At 40.8% G+C, this 23408-nt stretch overlaps 3 protein-coding genes across 4 annotated transcripts in view; 1 reads left to right on the forward strand and 2 right to left on the reverse strand.

Moving 5' to 3' along the window:
• The first annotated feature begins 245 nt into the window (after positions 1 to 245).
• Positions 246 to 3508, forward strand: prlhr2a (prolactin releasing hormone receptor 2a). The gene is made up of 2 exons (XM_040155227.1): positions 246 to 694; positions 1605 to 3508. The coding sequence occupies exons 1-2, from the start codon at positions 246 to 248 to the stop codon at positions 2239 to 2241; spliced, it is 1086 nt and encodes a 361-aa protein (XP_040011161.1). The 3' UTR covers positions 2242 to 3508.
• Positions 3509 to 3603: 95 nt separating this feature from the next.
• rab11fip1a (RAB11 family interacting protein 1 (class I) a) lies at positions 3604 to 19228 on the reverse strand. Of its 2 annotated transcripts, XM_040155224.1 has the most exons (6): positions 18502 to 19228; positions 13089 to 13525; positions 12015 to 12954; positions 8986 to 10731; positions 8521 to 8626; positions 3604 to 7866 (listed from the first exon to the last, which is right to left on the reverse strand). In XM_040155224.1, the coding sequence occupies exons 1-6, from the start codon at positions 18849 to 18851 to the stop codon at positions 7663 to 7665; spliced, it is 3783 nt and encodes a 1260-aa protein (XP_040011158.1). In that variant the 5' UTR covers positions 18852 to 19228; the 3' UTR covers positions 3604 to 7662. The 2 variants fall into 2 exon arrangements, with proteins under 2 accessions (XP_040011158.1, XP_040011159.1); XM_040155225.1 differs by lacking the exon at positions 8986 to 10731.
• Positions 19229 to 20392: 1164 nt separating this feature from the next.
• The window catches only part of adgra2 (adhesion G protein-coupled receptor A2), a 38397-nt gene continuing 35381 nt past the window's right edge, over positions 20393 to 23408 (reverse strand). Inside the window, exon 19 of the mRNA XM_040155821.1 lies at positions 20393 to 23302. Coding sequence (XP_040011755.1) covers positions 21883 to 23302 — 1420 coding nt within the window. The 3' untranslated portion in view covers positions 20393 to 21882. The remainder of the gene's footprint in view (positions 23303 to 23408) is intronic.

The following is a 23408-nucleotide window of genomic DNA, read 5'->3' on the forward strand; positions in this document are numbered from 1 at the left end:
CTCCTCGGAGCCACATAGGGGCTGAAAAACATGTTATCACAAGGGACAGAATTATAATTAGACAGAGGAAATGATTCATTAGGCTGCACAGTTTATCTGCAGTTACACAGGATTGTAATAAAACGGAAAATTTCCATTGAACTTGGCAGCGTCTCATATTTTACTTTGCATGTTGTTGAGTACATGCACTGCAGTTTATTGCAATCGGGATTTGACCCCCTCCAGACCGACACCAGCCTTCTGGGATGGAGGGCGCAGGCAGCGGCTGGGCAGCGGAGCCCACCGCCCCTTGTGCGAATTGCAGCGGCACCGGCGAGGTCTTTGAGGTGGCGCTGCGGAACAGCTCGTCCAAGCGCAGCCCTCAGTTTGCGGGCGTGGAGCTGCTGCAGTCCTTCAAGCTGCTCGTCATTCCCTGCTACACTCTGGTGGCTCTGGTGGGCGTGTTCGGCAACTACCTGCTCCTCTATGTCATTTGCCGCACCCGCAAGATGCACAACGTCACCAACTTCTTCATCGGAAACCTGGCCTTCTCGGACATGCTGATGTGCGCCACATGCGTCCCCTTCACGCTGGCCTACGCCTTCAACCCGCACGGCTGGGTGTTCGGGCGTTTCATGTGCTACCTGGTGTACCTCGTCCAGCCTGTGACGGTGTATGTGTCAGTCTTCACTCTCACCGCCATCGGTGTGGACAGGTAAGGTCACGGTGAGCCAGAGGAACCGTGCACACGCTTTGGCAATACACCCCATTCGCATGCAACCTGTCTCTCACTGATAGGCCATAGCCAGCCATGCGTCATCAAATCAGCAAGAAGCGACCAGCTGTGAGGTTTTCAGCCTGATGCATTTATAGACCGCCTGTTATAAACGCCACATAAATGTATAAATAATAGGGTACATAATGCCTCACATTGAATGTCACCATAACTTGAAGAAAATTGCACCAAATTGCAGAGGCAGATGCTAATGTCAGCCCCTGGATGTAGAGGATTTTTATGCCGTCTCTGAAAATAACCTACCTACTGAGGTTCCAGGAGCGTAGTGAACATATACAAGCATAATACAGGCATATATTACAATAATATGGGACCCGTTTTTTCACAAGTCTTCCTTGATTAGTCTAATACTAGTCCTGAAGTGTATTGTGGGGTATTTCTTTGAGAAGCAATACTTGAGATGTTTCAAGGATAGTGGATCTCCAATCGCTTTTGTGTCTGCACTCCAAAGCTTTTACTGAAGGTTCATTGTGTGTAAGTTTGGTGAGCTGGGAGTCCATGGAAATTCAACATTTACCATTTGCATCTGTAAAAACGTGCGGCTTGTAGCTGCTCACACTACGCAGCTCTTGTGCAGGAAACCCAAATCCTGCTTTGTCTGTTGACCCTGGGATACAGTGGCAGATCTGAATTGGATTTGATATTAGTGAAGATAAAAAACATGATTTTTTTTTTTTTCTGATTTGGTGTTGACTGAGTTGTTTGCTTCATGAGGCTGTATTATCTGTGGTGCCTGTTGAACTTGTTTGGCATGTTTTCCCCTACAGTTTAGCTAGACAGATCTAATCTAATCCAGCTCTACTCTATTCTCTCCTCTCCTAATTTACAGATACTATGCCACAGTGCACCCTCTGAAAAAGCGCATTTCAGTCTTGGCCTGCACCTACCTTCTGTCCAGTATCTGGCTGCTGTCCTGTGGTCTGGTGGCTCCGGCTGTGGCTCACACCTACCACGTGGAGTTCAAGAACGAGGGCTTCACCATCTGCGAGGAGTTCTGGATGGGCCAGGAGAGGGAGCGGCTGGCTTATGCGTACAGCACCCTCTTCGTCACCTACGTCCTGCCTCTGTCAGCGCTCTGTATCTCTTACCTGTGCATCTCTGTCAAACTACGGAACTGCGTCGTACCTGGCCACCACACCCAGAGCCAGGCAGAGGCTCGGCGCATGCGAAAACGCAAGACCTTCCGCCTGGTTAGCCTGGTGGTGGCAGCATTTGGCATCTGCTGGATGCCCATCAGTGTCTTCAACGTTCTGCGTGACATTGACATTGACCTGATTGATAAGCGGTACTTTCTGCTCATTCAGCTGCTCTGTCACCTGTGTGCAATGAGCTCATCCTGCTGTAACCCATTCCTCTACGCCTGGCTGCACGACCGCTTCCGTGCTGAACTCCGCAAAATGTTCACATGCCGCCGTCGCATCGGCATCTCGGCCAATAACTGCGCCACTGCCAGCGTGGTTTTGTGAAGCTCCTTGGTTTTAGGCTACTGCCGGTTAGTGTTCGTTTCTTGGGCAGTAGAGTATACTCATCTCGTTCTGGTAACATACAGGTAAAGCAAAATTAGATAGGTGTATATGGGTAGGACTCTCTAGTTTCTATGGTGGCCTAGCTTTCACACAAGGCAGCCACATTAAATTTTGCTCTGTTGTGTACCAAAAAGCTGAAAAAAAGAGTACACCGATTTGGCATTGAATTCCTATAACATCCTGTAACAAATTTGATGAAGCAGAATCCGAGATATCATCTTTTTCGTTCCACGAATTCTCCTTCCTTGTCATAAACCTGGCACCTACATTACCCACAGTGTGGCTTGATTGCCGACAGTTCGGTTGGAGATTTGGGTGTGTTAGTAATAACGGCTTATGTAGCGTCAAGCCACTAGCCTAAAGCAGAGATGGGGAGCGGGCTACAGAGGTCTGGTAAGCTCACTACTTTCAAACTACTTTCAAACTCCACAACTCCGTTTTTTTTCCTTTTTCAAACCTGTAGTCTTGTAGACGCCACCAACATTGTCTCAAGTGACATCCATACAGGTAATTTATCAGATTTTGCGCAGCTCCCTCTGGAGCCACAAAAAGGCTTTAGACAACTTTTTTCACATATGCAGATTCACTTCCCAAGACCGCTAAACAGACCTTTATGTGTAAAATTGGTGAAGTTCCCCTTGAAGCCCAAACACAGTAGATTGACTGTCGACTGCCATGTGTGTTTATACAGATGCAATCACACCGAGTACCATGCCTTTTGTAAATTTAAGATTTAATTTCTCTGTTTTTGAAATGTCTTTCACAGGAGGTCAGCTCATTGGAAAAAATCTTATTGTATGATCTATTTGGTTGTTTGAACCATGAAAAACAATATGAAAAAAGATTTTAAAAATGGGTCAAAAACATATACTTTTGTTTTCAAAAAAAGACTAAATAATATCATCAGATAGATGGTCACTGTAGTTTCTGCAAACGTCACACAAGCAGGAGTAAATTGTGAATTTGTTGGGGACTATTTTCTGCTGCAGATTTGGTGTGCTAGCAAATAGTCATGACAGCAGGACGAAATGTGTGGGATTGATTGGGAATAAACTACAGTGCCCCTCTTCATTATAATGAAGGATCATTTCACTCTCACTGGTGTGTTTTTAATAGTTTTTGGACAAAAATGGAGGTCTATGGCACTCAGGCTTTAGATACTCTGTAACTGTTAGAAGGATTAATTCATTGTTGATGTTTGTCTTTTCAAAAAAGAAAACTGGGATTTGTTGACAATAATAAAAATATCTATCAGCAAACTTATCTGAGTCAGAAATATACAGTATTGCATTTTTATTTCCATTTTTAGGGATCAGTCCAACATAGCAAACAAAATCCCACACACTGTCTAACTTGCAATGATAAATTTATTTTCAACGTTTCACTGCTAGACTTTCACCAGGCAAATGGTTTGTGACAATGAGGAGCCATCTTAAATAGCAGTGGCTTTAGGCCTGCAACCAATCACATTACCCCATGTGAAATAGAAAGACATGAATACCAAACATCAATTTACTGTATAAAAGTTTCTCGAATCATACGTACAGCTAGAAAATTCAAAATATATTGTAGCAATAATACATAGTAAATTTACCCCAAAAATCTTACAAGAAATGGGTAAATTACTATAAAACGAATGCCTAAGGCCCTAAAGGCTAAACTGTATTCTCAAAAAGATACATTCCCCAAATATTACAGAACACATTTTAGATGAACCTGGAGGGATACAATTACATGGCATATGAAAACAGCATCAGTACATAAATAGAACTCTTCATAATAAATAAATACAACAAGACCTCTCACAATTCTAATGGGCAAACACTACAGATGTTAAGTAACAATAATCAAATCTACCTCTACCTCTAAATAGATCCTGCAGGCCCCAAAGAAAAGAATTACATTCAAAAAATGCACATATGTGGTAGCTTACATTTGTTGGATGAACTTAACATAGCATATAAAAAAGTCATCACCAATCATAAATATACTTTGACCTTCCAAATTAATAAATATAATGGACATCTAGTCTAGGAAGATTCATGCTGCATCAATGCATACATATATAAATGGACACAATCAACAGGTCACATTGGTAAATGAAGCCAATAACATACGTACTTATTCATAAGTATACAGGACTGTCTGGGGCTGGACAAGAAGTCCACAGAAAACAATGTACAGGAGATATACTGAAAATATTCAGAGTAAGGAATCACAAGAAAAAGTTACGAAGTAATTCATCATTCAATCTTTTAAGGGCTAATGTTTGAAAAGTATAAATCCATGAAGCCTCACGCTGTTTGAGTAGTTTGTTATGCCCCCCCCCCCAATGGTAGGTGACCTGTTTGATACCAAAGAAACGTAATAAAGCGATGTCATTGCGAGCGTCATTGAAATGCAGCTGTCCCTGCTGTGCAAATCTGTTTTTCATACCCCTGGCCCTCTCCATGAAGTCTTCTATGGAATCACAGGTCTTTCTCAATCAAAAAAAGGAAGTAGGGTGAAAACTTGTAGCCAGCAACAAGGCGTTTTTGTCAGTGTCCTTCCAGTAGAGTGTTGTAATGATGGAACCCATTTTTTTCGTGACCCACATGTCAAAGAAACTCACTTTTTCATGACTGTATTTTGATGTAAATTGCAGTAACAAATTGAGTAACAAAATTTGCCAGTTCACCTGAACTTCCATCATATATACAGACGATGTCATCAATGAATCTGTACCATTTTATAATCTTAGACAGATGATTGTTCTTGACTGAAGACAAAATTTCTCCCAAAAAAAACTACAGATAAATTAGCATAATCAGGTGCACAATGGTGCCCATGCTCCTGCTTGAAAATATAAATCATTTTCAAAACTGAAATGGTTGTATTTCATAACAAATTTGGCTTAGTCAATGATAGGCTGGTTAGGAAGGATGGATGTGTTGTTGCGGTCTTGTAAATAAAAACTTAAGGTCTCCAAACCACCTTCATGGGGTATGTTAGTATGATGGCTCGTGATATCAGGAGTCAGCTGAAAGATGGCATGAAATTTTATCAATGAAATCACTACTGTCCTTGATGTAGACTGGCAGGGTGTGGAGGGGGGCTTAATGAAGAAGTCCACAAAGTTTATGTGCCACAATGGGACGGCCTGGAGGGTTGGTTAGGGATTTATGTACTTTAGCCAAAGTGTATATTATAGGCCGTGTAGGGAGCTTGCAATATAGAAAATCAAGTTCTGATTCCGAAATCCAACCTCTCTTTTTAGCATCTTCAAGATAAGAAGGTATTTCCTGTTGAAAAGAAATGGTGGGGTCTGGCATTTGACAATTTAGAGAGAATTTCATGCCTATATTTCTCAGCATCTAGGATATAGATACCACCTCCTTTATCAGCTGGTTTGATGACAATGGCTTAAATGTTCATCATTTCATACAAGGAAGCTTTTTTTTATAAAAGATTTTGTATCTTGCTCCACAACTCTACAACAGGTATGTATCGACGCATTGTTTGTGTGTGGAAAAAAGGTATCCCATCCCAAAGCCATTTATGTTCCTTTCCTACGCAGCTGTTGCATGAAATAGATGTGCCCTGTGGTCGTCTGTTCATAGATCAGTCCCAACTACTTTATTTTGTTTTCTGAACTGTAAGTTTTATATATATTTTTAAAATTATTTTTTTCTTGATAAATGTTACAATACACAAAATGATTACTAAACAACATAACCCTGCTGGAAGTGGGAGATACACATAACGAAAAACACATAAGACAACAGCTGGAGTTGTCAATGCAATTTGTAGCTTGTTTGAAGGCTTATAAAATGATAAGTGTTATGTAGATTAACATTTCATTTCTGCAAGTTGGTTTTATTTCTTTCAAAATGTACATAAAATTATTGTAAGTAATTGCAGATACAAAAAATCTGGGGAAATAATTAGTGTCTTTATTTCAAATAAAACCATATTTTGCTGAGTAATCACTCCTTTCAGAAGTTTTACATTGGCTGTAGAATTTTTTCACGTCAGACAAACACATCAGGCTGCAAATTTGTTGAACTCTCACTCCAGAAAAAGCAGAGAGATAGCCAACATCCAGCAAACATAAAAGTCATGAAAAAAGGTTTTGAAGGCACAGGTCTGTACATTCTGAAGATTAATATTGCTATAATTTCTGCCAAGACATCAAACAGTATTATCATGTAAAGGCGTAGATGCAGGTTTTCATTCATTTATGTAGTTCAAATACAAAGACAAGGCTAGTTATTACTGATACTGAGTCTATTAGGGTTCCTCTGATGATTCATTTTTGACCAGCTCTTGGTTTTTATTTTATAAATACAACACAAACATCACAGTGATCAAAATCTTACATTATTATTAGAAGAGTTTTGAGTATTTACTATTACTTGCATAATATTTTACTTTCAGCAATGTGCACAGGCTACATTACTACCACATAAAGGAAAAAAACTGCTGTAACTACTGTGTACTCAAGGTATATACAGTACATAGTAGCTGCTTGCTTTTATTAATTGCTGGTTTTCTAAATAACACCTCTTTGAAGCAAAAGTAGGCACAATATCTTTTTAAGGACTGGACGCCCAGCTGACATTCAACTGTGGTGAGTGACACAGGTGAAACTGGTTAAAAAAATACATGCTTGATGAAAATAAATAATTAAGACTTCAGTGGTGGAGGGAAAAGTCAGCGTGCTCTTGTTATATGAACAATCATGGTCTTGACTTGGCTGATGAGGCCAGAATTCATAGTTACTATCTGCAGCAATGCACTGCAAGTTAATTAAACAATTTATTGCAAATATATTTACCGTTCATTCCTACCTCATCAAGATGGTGCATGAATTTGGAATGGTTGTAGTTTATGCGTATGTTAAGGCATCGCACAGTAGTACGTTACACAAAGCCCAGTGTAAAGAGTTTAAAAAAAAAAAAAAAAAATGTCCAGAGAATAGTTTAAGAAAACTATACTTTTCTCTGCATTGTAAGTATATTAAATAAAGCTCAACCCAAGTTTCATCAAGTATGGTATATAAATCAAGATGAAGAATATATTTTCATGTAATACGTTTTTTTTAAGCAAATTCTAGTACCTTAGTGTCACAACAAATACCTTAATTTGCCTATATAAAGATATTTACTCGCTTGTCATTAAGTAATCACCAAGTATAATTAGTTCAAAGACAACTTTCCAGCATTCTCAAACAAATTTGACTCTGAAACTAAAAAAAGTGCATATGCTCTAAGACCTTCATAGAGATTGTGTCTCTCAGTACACAGTGACAACAGTACAAACTCACACAAGAGACAAAACTGGGACCTTAAGTGGGACTCTCTCCTTCGAGGAACCATGACCTTACACTGGCTTGGCAGGGCTAAGGGCTTGCAGGATACTGGGTTTTTCCTCTATGACGCGGAGCAGCAGGTTGTCGATGTACTCTTCGAGCTCAACGATCTTGGCGTCCTTCCTGGACAGGTCTGTTTGCTGTTTCACCACCAGTGTGATCAGCTCTTCCTGGGTCAGCTGAGAATAGGGTCCACTTTGACCTGAGTCTGCCACCTGAGGGGCATGCAAAAAGTTAATGCAGCATATACCATCTAAACATTTGATTAATTTAATTAAGTACATATTGAACTGTTAAGAGCTCTTTGGTTTATCCGCAGATAGAATAAACTCACGAACGCTTTTTCAGAGAATAAAAAAAAAAGAAATAAAAAAAATCATCTCATTATGTCTTACTTACTTAGTTTTCCACAGCTCTCAGCCACATCTTTTTATCAGCAGATGGAGTTTTTCTTAAGTTATTGAAAACTGAGAAAAAAACTCCTTCCGCTGAGTCGAAAAATGTGGCAAGTGGACTTTTTTGTGAAGATTTTTTTTTTTAATCAAACTGCTATTTTCAAGGTCAAAAATTAAACTCATTACATAACAATATTTTCAGAGTTTTCAAATGTGAAAAATCATTCACTCCAACTGCAACTGACATTTTTTTCATGGATTTAATTTTTAAATTCCATTAATATTTCTTTGGATTTACTCAAAAAAGCACTACTTGTAAATATGTAAAATGTAGATTTTGTTGCAGGGTGAAAAGAGATTTTATGTAATGCATCCCAGAGTTCCTCCAGCAGGAAAATCCAATTAACTTGGCGTGTGGGCACATGTCAAATCAAGTCTTTTGGTCTCAGTGTGTTATTTATGTCATGATGGTACCTTAATCTTCCCCAGTGTGCTGTCCCGGACCTTTATCTCTTTCACAGCTTGGGTGCTGGTGGCATGCTGGCTCTCAACTGAGGTCAGGGGCTTCACGGGATGAGGCCTGTAAAGAAAAACCACACATTATTATAAAGCCCTCAGAAAGATCACTCCACGTACAACAATATATACAGAAACTTCACAGAAAATAATTTTAAAAAATAAATATTATAAATAGGAATTAAAGATTAAACGATTTAATCTAGTATTTTGCAGATCTTCCAAATCACTCCACTGTGATCTACGTGCAATACTCAGAATTAAACTCAAAATAAGGAAAGTAAACCAAGAAATCACAAGCTTTCAAAATAGTCAAACCCAAGGTAAATCCCAACACCTTACAATACAACAGCATCAGCCATACGCAAATCTAGATAAACAGTCCACAGAAGCATTCTTTGTAAGTGGCCTCTTTAATCTCACCTGCGTGGCGTTGAGGCTAGCCCACCTCCATTGCTAATCTGAGCATTGACAGGCTGAACCTCAGACGGTGAAACCCATGCTCGCATTAGTGTCGTCTTTCCCAAAGACAAACCTCCTGCTGGTTCCTCCGTAATTACCTGGAGGGGATCTGAGGAAGTGAAAGCGTAGGGCGCAGTAAAAGTCTCAGCTCCAAATGGATCCTCTCCTCCATAAAAATTGCTTTGTGTTTTTAAATCAACTTGATGCTGAAGTGTTACAGACTCATTCATGACATCGCTTGTGGGGAGGCTTTGTGTGCCTTTATTATCTGAGGGAGTTTTTGGCGTAAGAATCTGTTTTTGTCTCTGCGAATTCCTTCTTTGGAAAACAGAACTGACTTGTTTTGAATCATCATCTTTTTTCCTGTGTTCACTGTGTTTGTCTGAATCACTGCCATTAAAAATAGCAAAGGAATCTGTTGGCTCATCTTCACTAAAAATTTTATAAAGATCATCTGCCGTCATTCCCCGATCGTCAGGCTTCTGTTCTTTCTGTATGTTGCCAGTAAAGAGGTCGCCGACTTCTTGCTTCTGCTTCACCTGTGTCCATGGGCCTTTGGAAAGAAACTCAGTACTGGGGAATGGGTCAAACTCTGAAAAGTTCTCCTTTGTCTGCCCGCCCTTTTTGTCCAAGCTGCTCACACTTTGACTAAATAACTTTTGGGTGTCACTGTTCATATTTTTGTCCGGTGTCACAGCAGAATCTTCTTGCTGTGTTGGCTCTTTGCCGTTAACCCTCCGTCTGGGTTTGGTTGTTGGCGCTTCTTTGTTCATGGAGAACTGCACTTCCCTTTGTTCATCTGCTGGAGCTGTATCCATGTGGCTAGTTGGGCTGGGTACATGTGTTACTGCAGGAGGTGGGTGCAACACCTTCTTTGCTCCATCCATTGACATCCCGGAGAGACTTTCTCTGCTTGAGATGTCAGTGTTTACAGGTCCTGGGATTGCAGATAGATTAGGCCTCATGACAGATTGCTCAGCAATGTTCTGGCTTTGTCTTTGACTAGAATCTGCTACTGACTGAGGGTGCTGAGATGTGACTGGTTTGGGGGGAGCTGGAGCAGCTACTTTTTTTGATGACATAGGTTTGGTCTCCTGACTTTGTGTTTGATGATACCTCATAGCAGGACTCTGTTGTGAGATGGAAGACCTAGGACTTGGTTCATGCTCCCCTGGGCCATCCACACTCATCTCTGGGCCAATAAATTCAGGTGGAGTGTCCCTGTGTCTCTGACTGACCTCAGCGATTATATGATCCCATCGAGTGTGCCCTTGCACTCCATGCCTTTTCTGTGGATAGAGGGTTTCATAATCAGGAAGTGGAAGAGACGTTTTTTTGTCATGTTGTGATCCATCTGCTTCTACATATGCAGGGTTCTTGATCTCTCTGACAGGAACGTGATTTCCTCCAATTTGGGTTCCATGTACATGATACCGAGGTGGCAGGGGGGCTTTTCTCTTCTTCTCCGCCATGGTGGTTGAAGATCCCAAAGATTCCACCGATGACAAATTCTCTGTGCTGCAACAGGGCAAACCAGACTGGTTTTGACTTATGTTTGGCGGAGCCAAGGATGAGTGGAGGTTGGAGAAATTATCAGGGGACTCAGATGTGACACTACAGAGGTTGGACTCAGATGTGGCTGGGGAAGGACACAGCTGACTGTGGGTTTGGCAGTCAGCGGGTTCACACTTCAGAGATTGAGCCAATCTGCCAAGGAGTGAAAACAAAGGCCTACAGGTCAGTGTGACCATCACATCACCTAAAGTCACTTCCACCAATGTACAACCCGTCACCAATTTAACCAGCGTCTCGCATGTCAACAAGTTGGTCAACAAAAACTATTCAATCCCCGTTTACAACCTCACATTAATGTTAACAATGGGATACAAAACAATTTATCCTAAATCTTATACAACTGAGAACAAATCTGTGATCTGTGACAACAAACTTCATTGTATCACAGTTATGCACTAGAAAAGGCTCCCATTCAATATGACAAAATCCTTTGGTTATAAAATGGTCCACTGTTCAATGTCAATGGCCAAACTAAAGACAGAACTTGATATTCACATGTCTTTCAATTACATTTTCTGTTTTTAGCTGTGACTTTCTCACATTGAGAAATTTCAACCTTCCAACACGTAAAGACTACAATGTGACATTTCTGCTTTAAGATTTTGCCACTTAGATCATCCTAGGTAACCCAAAGTGGGATTAAAATATAACAAAATATATATAACAACTTAATACAAACAACTTTAAATGCGTTGTCTAGTATCTGCCATCTAGCAAACCTCCTTAAAAATAAGGATTACTGCAACATCACTGCCAATAGCGAGCACAAGCCCCTTACAGTTATGATCCAAAAATAAATAATCCAGTCCAATCCACTTCAGAAACAACTTTTAAAAAAAATATAAAAACAGAATCCAATCACCCAAGACAGCTACATAGAAAGTCACACTGTGGCTCAGTCACTCCTTATGAGCTCTGGTCAGTCCACAACCTGCCCCACAACATCTTCACAAACACTTGCCACACCCAGATTCTCATCTCTACAGAGACCAAACAGGTCAAACAGGTCCGTCATCCACTGGATGCAATTCAAAGTTTTGGCCAGACACAAGGTTGAGTCAACATGAACAGAGACAGGATGGAAAGTTGTGAGTTTCAGTGTGGACAGACATGGTGTAGGATAAAAATTAATAACCAGAAATATGTGTTATGTTTTCTTAAATAACATTTGTAACTGATATGTGCCTCTTACTTGTGCCTGGATAGTAATGCACATACCACCAAAAAGGTTACGGAATGTGCGGGCACGGCTGTGGCCCCATTCATCAAATTCCAGTCACACAAGTCTAAGAATAGTGTGACTATAAGCAACAAATAGCATGCCAAGCATCACAACAGTGATTTAACAACAGCATTATTACATAGCCGCAACTTGTTAAGAGTATAAAATGCAACCAAATGAGAAGAAGGCCTACCTGGGTTTGACTGCAGACACTTTAGCCGTGCGGTTGAGGAAGACCATGGCAGAGGGGGTTTGTGGGTTGCGGCTGGATATTTGATGATCAGCTTTGCTTTCATTACTGCTAATTGTAGGATCTAAACTGAGGGGAATGTCCACAAAGGGGTTGGTGGAATGGTGGGAGATCGGTTGATCAGGATCTCCTGAGTCACTGCGAGGGGCTGGTGTAGGTAACTCCTCTTCAGTGTGTTGCTGAACCTCCTCTTTTTTCTCCTCCTTCTTTCTGATCATTCCAAAAAGAGTCGACAGCCTGTCACTCATGGAGGCCTCCTCCTGTCGTTTCTGCTCCTCTACTTTGCGACGCTCCTCCTCAAACCTCTGATTCTCTGCTGCTTCCAGTATCCTGCGCTCTTCCTCTTGCTTTCTTTTCTCTTCTTCCTCCTCCTTCTGTTTCTTACTCCTTGCTTCATCCTCGAGGAAGTGTCTCTTCCTCTCCTGTTCTTCTCGGTATCTGAGCTCCTCTTCCTCCTGCAGTCTCTTGGCCTCTGCTCTGTATTTCTCCTCTTCCTCCAGCCTCTTTGCTTCTGCTCTGCGCCTTTCTTCTGCCTGCCTTCTCTCCTCCTCCTCTTGATGGCGCTGTTGCTCCATTATGGCTCTATCTGTAGACTCACGCCTGTAGGTGGGGACAGGTACACTTTTAAAGGAATCTGCAGAGACATCAGAGGTGTGTTTGCGGACATCCTCCACAGAGCCTTGGCCTGAGCTGTTCAGACTGAGTGTAGATCCACTCTTGGGCTCTGCCTCCTCTGTGTACACATGGCTGCCGTTGATGCACAGGTTGTTCAGATCACTGTTGCTCTGCTTGGAGCGACCCAGTAGGGAGAAAGGACCCTGAGAGACCTTGCTGTCAGAGCTGCCTGTCCGCTTGTGTCCCAGGAATTTGAATTTCTTCTTAACTGTGGGAGCAGAGAAAGTGAAGCCATATGTCATTGTTGCCATGCAAAACCCCATTATTTAACTTGCACTGTGCAGCACACTAAAGACAACTGTCCACATACAGTACACAAAGAGTACAGAAAGGTCAAGTTACCCTCAGGAGAGTCTATGTTCAGGCCAGATGAGCGGCTGCCACTGAGAGATGAGTTCTTCTCGGGAAGAGTCCCCAATGTAGACATGGACTGCGAGATGTTACGATGCAAGTTTGATTTGGGGGCAAAGAGGGTTTTGAGCTTTGATTTCTTTTTCGCCCCTGGAGACTGATTGAGTGACTGTGCATCAGCCTCTCCCTCACTGTCAGTGAGGACCTGGCTGACAGATGGAACAATAGCTGAAGCCGAGTCAGAGAAGCCATCCTTTTTCTTCCCACGGACTTTATCTTTCAGCTTGGAGATTCGGGAGCGTGGTTTGTCCTGTATAGAAAGGTCAAACATGCTAGCCGACATGTTGTTTCTCATAAACTGTATATCCAGAAACACCTCCCCTCGCGCCTTGTCCTCTTTTCCAGTCTTGTCCACCAGCTTGAACCACCTGCAAATGACAGAAAAAAATTAATCAGATGTTTAAAACAGAATTTTTGAAAGCTGAGAGAAATTTTCTTTAGAAATAATGATAGACATAAAACTTTGACATTTTACATAGTTTCTTAAACTGCAACAAACTTCCCTCTTATCAGGTAAATTAGTCTCATAGTCACTCTTCATGATTAGACAAAAAACAAACAAACATTGCAGCAGGGTAAGACTGAGATTTCCACTTGTCTTCAATGCATGTGGCTTTTTTTCCAGGCACTGAATTGGTATCAAGATACATATTACATGATCCTAGAAATTGTACAAGTTGATTTGTGTAGGAAACAGGGGAAATAATTTAATTCCAGTTGAAACTAAAAGAGTGGTAAATGTCTGTTTCTGATAAAGCTTTTTGTTTGAAAAATAAAAAAAAATTAAATTATCAATCAAACACTTTGTTTTGATAATTGCTTAATCATTTAAGTCATTTATTAAGCAAAAATGCCAAACTTTCTTCGGTTTCAGCTTCTCAAATGTGAGGATTTTTTCTTTGCTTTTGACTGTTCCTTATCATTGTAAATTAAATATATTTGAGTTTTGCACTATTGGTCAGGAAAAATAAGCCATCTGAAGATGTCACTGTGGGCTTTGGCAACTTGATATGAGCATTTGTCACTATTTTCTGTTATTTTATACATTTAAAAAACATATTGATTACCAAAAAAATTATGTATAGATTATTCGATATCCAAAAGAATAATTAGTTCCAGCCCTAGACTGCAAATTAATCTGAGTTCATATAAATCTTGTGCTCACTGCTGTGTATTGGTAGTGTCACTACAAACCAAGACAGGTATGCCACAAAACTATATTTTGTACAGAACAGTATACAGTAATTTGATTTTGGGTTGGCCCTACACAACTGTAAACAAAGCAACCTACAGGCTCACTTAAACTGGGGTTAAATGAGGTTAAATGCAAGAGGAATTTAAAAAACAACATACTGTAAATACATCCCCAACATATATCCCCTGGTTCTTAATGGCTCTGACTTCAAACGCTTCGAATCTGTTGCCATTATTCTGCTGTGTCTCGTTCAACCTGAGACTGATAGGTGTCATTAACCATTGTATGGCTTGTTCCAGTTCCTGTTGGGAGTACCATGCCAACCACAGATAAAGCCTGACAATTACAGCTTTGTTCAGCACCCCTCCCATCCCCCCATGTCCTCTCTGTTGTACAGGATCAGCACTTATTGTCTGCAAGGGGAAAGGTAGGAGTGTTCTGGAGAGCCCTGTCTAAAACCATGCCAAAACAAGCTATTTGTGCCATTACATACAGATGCTTTTCTGCTTGTATAATTAAAGCCTTGCTATTATTAGATGTACTAATACTGTGGCAGAAGTGCCGATTATAGTGAGCCTTTCCCCTTTTGAACTTTTTTGTTCCACAGCAGAGCCCTCCAATTGTTTCACTTTAAGTAAAGGTAACTGTGTGATTTGCACTTTGGTAGTTTTGTAGAATAATACTGTATGTGGGTCCTATTAAGGTTCAGTCTAACCTTGTAAGTGATAAACTGGGGTATACTGACGATATCTATCACTATATGTAAATACAGAACGTGGTGTGACATTGACCGGACAGTTATCTGCAGTTCATATGGAATTTACTGCTGCAGCATTCATTTTTGTGTCATGTAGCAGACATCCAGACAGGCTTGCAATGGGACAGCAGTCAGGAAACAAGCAGGGGAGTGAACAAACATTGTTCGCACACTTTCAAACATGCAGGGAGGTGCTGTACAGTATGTGGGTAATGAAAGTTATACTGAGCCTAATTCAAACATTCCTCATCTCCCACCCTAAACTGAGCGTGCCAAGTCAAACAATCACTAACCAAGTCTAACCACAGGGGCAGAGAGATCACACTTTCTCAAGCCAATCAAGAAACCGATAGTGGTTCTTGTCTTGTCTACGTCAATTAAAACAGAGTATGCACTTTCGTTGACTACAAAAACAAAATGCATTGTTGCAATCATTATCAGGTTGACAGGGTGTGCATGTTCTGTCCTGTCTGCACAGAAGTACAGAACTGTGCCCCTGATGCTCGCTCTAACCTGTCCTGCTGGACAGGTTCCCTCTGTCAACTGTCAAGGGCACTTTTCTTGCATGTGTAATCATTAACAAGAGAGCCTGTATTTTGTATCCTGTGAGTGGATACCAGAATGGACTCAGCCAATTACATAACAAAGTGTAAAGAGAGTAAAATATCGATGGGTTCCTCCAAAATATTGCTTTAACACTAACTGATACAATGCGCTGACATTAAACTAGATTTCAGTGTTTTTTAAGGAATTATCTGATAATAATATCCTATTTAAAAATGTTCTCAAAGCCTCGGCAGAAAAGTTTTATATGTTGATATTTTTTTTTATCTCACCGAAGGTGACTCTCATACTAGGTGAATATAAATCTTATGTCAGGAAGGGAGATTTTTTTAATGCCACTGCTCCAGTTTCTTTATAATATAAATATTGTGGCTGAGGTGTCTGAACAAATGGACCTGACTCTGAAGAACCGGCTCTGCCACAACCGGAACTAGTCCAATATCATTACTCCATATCTAGTGCAATTAATGGATTAATCTTTTAAGTAATTTTTCAAGCAAAAATTCCAAACATTCACTGGGTAACGCTTGAATTTCTTGAGAGAATTTCCTGCTTTTCTTTGTCTTATATGACAGAAAACTTATACTCTGTTTAGGGTTTAGACAATAGGTTGGACAAAACAAGCAATCTGATGATATCAATTTGGGATTCAAGATATTGGGACTGTGAAAATTTGTGATTTTTCACAGTTTTCTAACATTTCATAGACCAAACAAAGAATCAATTAATCAAGAAAATCATTGGCGGTTTACTGAATAATGAAAATAATTGTTACTGATACAAATTTATCAAAGAATCTGTGAAAGAACATCCTGCTGATTAAATAATTTCTTCATGTAAAAATTTACCCAAATAGAGCAGCAATAATTAGGTGAATAATCAATTCATAGATCGTCAGAAAATCAGTGTGTTGATAATCGATTAGTTTTTGCCAAATGTTCCCTGGTTCCAGCTTTTAAAATGTGATTATTGCAGCCTCTCTCTGGTTTACATAATTGTAAACTGAATACTTTTGAGTTTCGGACTGTTGGATGGACAAAACAAATTTTCTGACATTTTATAGATTAATCAATTAACTGAGTAAACATTTGGCAGATAGATTGCTAATGAAAATAATTGTTAGTTGCAGCCTTACGGTCAAATCACAACTTTAAATCACTCCATACTGAATAATTCCCGAAATTTAATATAAAACTAATCCTTTAAATTAACATTTTCCTAGGTATTTATCTTATTTGATGATTTGGGATAGCAAATGACTCCCAGTCTTTGACGAACTCAAATATTTGGCATTATAACCTAATTTCATCTCGAACACACTCTTTTGTATTTGAAGCAACTGTAGAGTTCCCTTTCAGCAGAAAAAAAAAGTCCTCAATGTCACACCCTGTATCAGCACGAAAGGGAAGCAGGATAGTAATCTAACACCACACTTACAGGCGGTACCAGCAACATCCAATACCCAGCCCGCATACTGGATCTTAAAGGAGACAGAAGGAGCAGGCCAAGTAAGCAGAGTGAGAGTGTTCAGACTTTGAAAGGAAAGCGCGAGGAATGAACTTTGCCAATAAAGTGTAAAAATTTACACAGCAAACACTAGATAACATTTCAGATATGTCGGTATAATAACCAAGTGAATGAGGTCATTCCAGCACCATATCAAGACTGCCCTTGGTTGAGCGATTACAGAGAACTTGCAACCACTAGCTCACTCTGTCTTTACCAAAGGTCATCTCAGACCTTTGGTAAAGGTTTACCAGTGTGGGATAAAGTTTACGGAGTTTATATTAAGCCATCTTAATATTTAAAATTTCACTTACATAAAAGGGTGTGTACATCCCAATTTAACACTAATGCCGTGTTTTATTTTGAGTCCTGTTACACCCATGTTACACCCAGGCTATTACAAACCACAGATGTCATCCTGACGCATTTAGCACATCTGGGTGTGAGCAGACGTATTGTTAACTAGTCTGAGGAACATGCAGGATTTACAGCAGCAATGTGAGAAAATTATTTCCAGATAGGCCTCCATTAGAGTTGGCTTCACACCAGTTTATGAAGTAAACACTGGATTCCCATGTCAGTAAAAGGCACCATCAGGTTGGTGCTCATGAGCCACTAATATTTTTTTTTAATGCTTTCTTAGAAAAGGTTGAATTAAGCCCACATCTGCAATAAAAGGACAAGTAAGAAAAACACAACAAGTCACTGGCCATTTCGAAAACACAACACAAAAGGTGCAGGAAAACCATTCAATGAAATAAAAATATAGTCAGTCATCCGTCACAGTAAAATATGGGCCAGTCTGGCATTAATTGTTTTGAGGGACTTGTTCCTTTAACGTATGTTTAGAATCACCCACTCAGGGGAATATGGAAGTAAGTTTTACAGAGAAGGCGGTTTTGTCGGTCTTGGTTCAAAATAAGGGAACCAACATATTATTTGTTTCCCTCCCTATTTATTGGAAGATTAAAGTTTACTGATGCTATACAGTTTTATGATTTAGTCTAAATTATATTAAGTTTTTTAAGTAATATTGAAGTTATGTGGATGGACCATATTTTCATTCTGCAAGTGTGCTGAGACGTTCTGGGGTGGATGCTGTAATTTAACTGGAGAAAGGTTTAAGCTGAGCTTAAAGAAGTAAAAAATCATTCTTCCTCTGAACTAGTGGAAACCTTTGTGGAACCCTTAACTGCAACAAATAACCCCAAACCAAGGGTTAATAACCTGATTATCTGCTTAATGGGACACAGTGTAACAAAAGCATGCTATAAATGCGCGAGTGATGAATACGTTAGGCCCACTTAATAGTGGTTACTTACTCTGTCTTTTTGCGAGACTTGTTGTCATGAAGATCCACTAAGTTTATCACAGCTTGACCCAAGAATTTGTCGAGCCCCACTTGTGCGCGGTGCATGACTATGATATACAGTGTACAGCGTTCGGCGTTTCCCGGGTGGAAGAGTGGCAGGTCAAACGAAGCCTCTTCTTTCCACGCTGGAGCGACACATTTCTCAGCCACAGAGGTAGAAAACTTGTCTTTGGCCACCTGGATGATGGCATAGGCGTCGTTGGTGCCATTCTTGCCCTTGACGCGCAGGTTCCGAGCCTGATGCACCGTCACCTGTACACTCGTAGGAAACCAGTGCTGGCTCTGCACGGCCAGAGACATGGCGAACCTCCGTTGAGCTTTACCAAAACTCAATCCGAATTGTCTTGTAAAAATAGCTTACAAAGTCGGACTGCTGCTTAACCTCTTACTGAGCTGTGTTTTCCACCTTCAGTGTCCTCTGCGGCTGTAGGTTTAGGTTACCTAGCTTGACTTCAGCCCAGGAAGCTCAAGTCGATGTCGTAATACTTCTCCCTCGACTCCGTAACGCTATATCCAACACCTGAATTGAGTTAACACCACATTTACGCTAGTACTAGCCTGCGTAACCCAACCAGGACATAACTGCGGTGCAATTAGTTCCTGTGGGAGGCTTTTGTATGAAGACTTCCCTTGCTTTGCCTCCGCAAAGTTTAACAGTTCACTTCCCCGATGTTATGAGTTCCGACCCATACTCTATACAGCGCTACCCAATTGGCTAATATTTCTGTCAATTTTTGAAGTGCGTCATCGATTGGACAGCGGAGAAGGTGGGCGTTGAGACATGGCGGACCGTTAACTAGCAATATCAGCCACTGATCAGGGATCAGTTTACCCTGGCAAAAGTCATAGAAGACTTAAACAGGGCAACAATCAACAATTTCCAGCGGTGCTAATTTAGCACTTTAAGGACAGAAGATGTCCAGACAAATTATTTTTCTCACTTTATTTTGGGATTTCTTGAGAAATATATTACTGAGTCAAAGAAGGATTTCAAAAATATTTTATAGACTGTCACTGCAGGACATGTTATTATAATAATAAGGTCTATATGCAAATAAGGTCTATATGCAAATCTTAAATTTAATTTTCTTATTAAGAGGAATGTTTTGACACACCAAAACTGATGATAGTGTTGCTTGTTTGGGGAAGCTCAAAGTATGTTCATGTAATGACTGATTAAATTATGGCAGATGGCCTAAATGTTAATCCATGGAATACACATATTCAAGGTGAAATCACTTAATCTTTCATCTCTCACATCTTTCTATGAAAATGAGGCCTTCATCAAGATATTTAAGTGCAAATTGATTTCAGGCAATGTCCCTTTAATGGTTGATTATACTGGGGTGTGAAAAGGGAGAAGAAAATGTATGTCGTATCCCCACATTTTCATGGGGTTTTGTAGGCTTGTGTAGTATGCAAAACAGAGTAGACTCCACAGACTGATTGTTTCAAGGCTGGAACATTTAGCAGAATTTAACATTCAGTTATAAATAAATAGAAATGTGTATGATTGAAAAAGCCACTGACAGGTCTCCAATCTTTCAGCAACATAGCAGGCATTTTGGCACATTAGGAAAAAAAACAATTAAAAATTAATTATTATAATTTTTCAAAAAGTGTCTCATAATGTTTATATAAAAATGTGGGTTTTTTTGCATACACGGGAAAACTTGGAGATTATTAACAAAATCATGATACAGAGGCAAAGTCAAGAGTAGACCTATGGGTAACTCAGCCATGGCCATGAAAGACAGTGTGCACAGCTGCACCTACATCATGGATCTACACACATGATGTACTTGAGCATGATGACTGAGTCATGAGATTCAAGACTAGACAAGACTATCTCAATGTTTATATTTGTTTTCCATGAGAGGCTCAACATACTGTAAGTCACAGTCATATGTAACAGATAATAGTTTTCATGTTTTACATCCTGAATACATCCTGCTTAGGGCTGATCAAAAAGAGGATACTGCATACAGAATATACAACAGTATGCACAACAGACCGACCATATTAAAACAGTAACAGAATACAGTCTGTGATTTTCTGAATTTCATGAAGACTTCCTCTAAAAGAACAACTGGAAAAGCAGTGACAATGAGTTGCATAGTAGATACAATATTTCCTGTTAATGTAATTTCCTGAATTGCAATTGTATAAAACTGACTAAAAAAGTCTCCTCAAAAGTGAAGGCAATATTCAGATTGAATTTATTCAGTGCATGCGGTGATGTTTTTTGGTTGTGCCCCTGATACATGACTAGTATTTTGTGGATACTCCTTTGAGAAATTTCGAATACTAACACCTATCAAATTATAGTGAGACAATTTACTGTTTAGTCAGTCATTGTAAAAACATCATTGTAAAACCTGTGCGATGTGACTGACACATTTATTCTAACACATTTCTAATCTGTGACAGTGACTGAAAAGTTTCATTGTCATCCAAAAGGGGGCAGTCATTCATACATTAGACCAGTAAAAGTCCTCTGTCAGATGTGGAAATTGAATCAAGTGACTGCGAATGAGAAAGACAATTATTGTTTCCCCTGATTTTTATTCTTTCTGAATTTATTAGATAGGGGGAACTCTGTCAGTGCTGATGGGAGTACATACCATTAAAAATGAAACATTTTCATCATATATTCAAAAGTCTCGCATAGCTTTTTTAAAATTCACTCAGAGATTCTGTACATCTACATTCACACAATTATTCTCCTACTGTATGTGCACAAACACACACACACACACACACACACACACACACACACACACACACACACACACACGCACACACACTTGCACGCACACACACAAACACACACACAGAACATACAAGTGCATACATGAGCACACACAAACAATTACTTGAAGCAAACAGATGGGTGAAAGGTTGCCCACAGATTAAATGCATATAGCTGTAGTTTGGAAATGGACAATCTTGCATTCCATTTCATGCTATAGTTGATATGCATAGAAAAATCCCAACTAAAACAATAAAGCTTTCATAAGACATCCAAAATCAACATCATATGCCAATTTGGGATATCTTGCACATTTTTTTGTGAAATGAATAAAATAAATGAGTATCTTATGTTTGAAAATGAGAATTAAAAAAACCCAGCCTTATTATTTTTTTCACCTTTTCACAGCAAATTTTTACAATGCTACAGAGGCAAGAGTACCAGTTTAGGGTCCTGGATGCCTTCATGATTTTATATCTTAAATTATATAATTATTATAATCAAGAGACCATTCAAACATAACCCAATCATTTCAGAGTCCATTAAGGTCATGCATAGAAGTTCACATATAAGTATAGGTTACACTGTGGTTTCACTTTTCCACAAACCACTCTTCATTCCAACAGAGCTCTGGGATTGGTCTGTGCCGCTCATATCCTGCTCCAGCTCTAGCACTGAATTTTTCAAGGTGCCATTTGGGGCAGTGGCCCCTGGCACAGTATTGGTGACACTGTTCAAAGGGTAGGAGCAACGCTTCGTTTCCCGCTCTGCAGCAGCAGCCAGTTTCAAATTGTCTCTGCTGGCACATCGTCTCTGAGCATCGTGCATGGCCGCTCTGCTGGCCACAGAGGGCAGCAGGGGGAAGGGTTTGCGGCTCCCACTGCTGCCCCCATCACTTCCCTCCGAGGGGCTGGTGGCCACTGACTCTCCCACCCGCTTCCCATTTGTCAGCGGGCTGGCCTGGTTCTCTGAGAGGCTGTGGTGGATGCTGCCATTCTCACTCGTGGCCTGTTTGTAAACCCCATGTGAAGAACTGAGGTGCTCTAAGCCTGTGGGCCCTAAAGCTCCAAGGCTGCCCCCACCGCCAGCAGTCCTTAGAGCTTTGAGACGATAATGACCTCTGCCCTCACCCCGATGGTGATACTGGCTGCTCCCTTGTTTAGTTCTGCTACTCACTTTCCTTCTCTGGGGATTCACTGCGGCTGCAGAGTTAACGCTGGGCAGAATATTGTTTGTTGGCTTGGTGATGTTGTCAGTACTGGTGCTAGTGTTGTTGCCTGCAGGGGCACGTGATGTGTTGTTTGGATAGTCTTGTGCCACCTGCAACAGATTGGTGAGCTTGCAGGGTCCAGGACCCACGCTGCTGATCCCACTTGGCGTGGATGATGACCTAGCTGATGAGGAGTTATGAGAGTCACCGGGTGGATGGCAGTTGATGAAAAGTTGGGATCCCTGCTCAGAAGTCTGCTCCCCACTCCTGGAAGTGCAATTGTGTGTTTGAGTAGACATGGGATGTGAACGGCGGTAGCCTGGGCAACATGCCAGCCATGAGGCCTGCACATCCAGACGTCTGAAGCAGTGGTGCACCACCAGAAACACCCCCAAAACTGTGGCAGCCATCCCATAGAGACAGCTGAACAACAAGCTGGTGTGCCCTGTCAGCCACATTGCCATGGCTCCACAACACCAGAGAACCACAAACAGGAAATGGGTTGCCATCAGCACCAAGAACTGTGTCTTCAGCGAGTACTGGTCCTCTGGAGCCACGACAGGATTTATAGGTCCCACCACTGAGTCTGTGGAGAGCAGGCTGGTGCTTCCTGCCAGTGCAGGCTGGCTCTCAGTCACAGGAGAGGACAGTGTGGTTCCTGTGCATTCTTTAGCCACACGGTGCCTCAGGCGAAACACAGTGCACAGGAAATAGATCCAGGTCACCAACACCACTAGGCCAGCAGGGACAAAGAAAGACCCTAGACTGGGGCGCCACACCAGCCAGCAGCTGGAAGAGGCAGAAAAGATTTTAGGAGGGTCAGTGCAAAACAAGGAGATCTCTGTGTATTAAACATGTCAGACAGAATTATTCACATCAGCACCAAACAAAACAA

Source organism: Xiphias gladius, chromosome 19 (assembly GCF_016859285.1).
Source record: "Xiphias gladius isolate SHS-SW01 ecotype Sanya breed wild chromosome 19, ASM1685928v1, whole genome shotgun sequence".
Taxonomy (NCBI): domain Eukaryota; kingdom Metazoa; phylum Chordata; class Actinopteri; order Istiophoriformes; family Xiphiidae; genus Xiphias; species Xiphias gladius.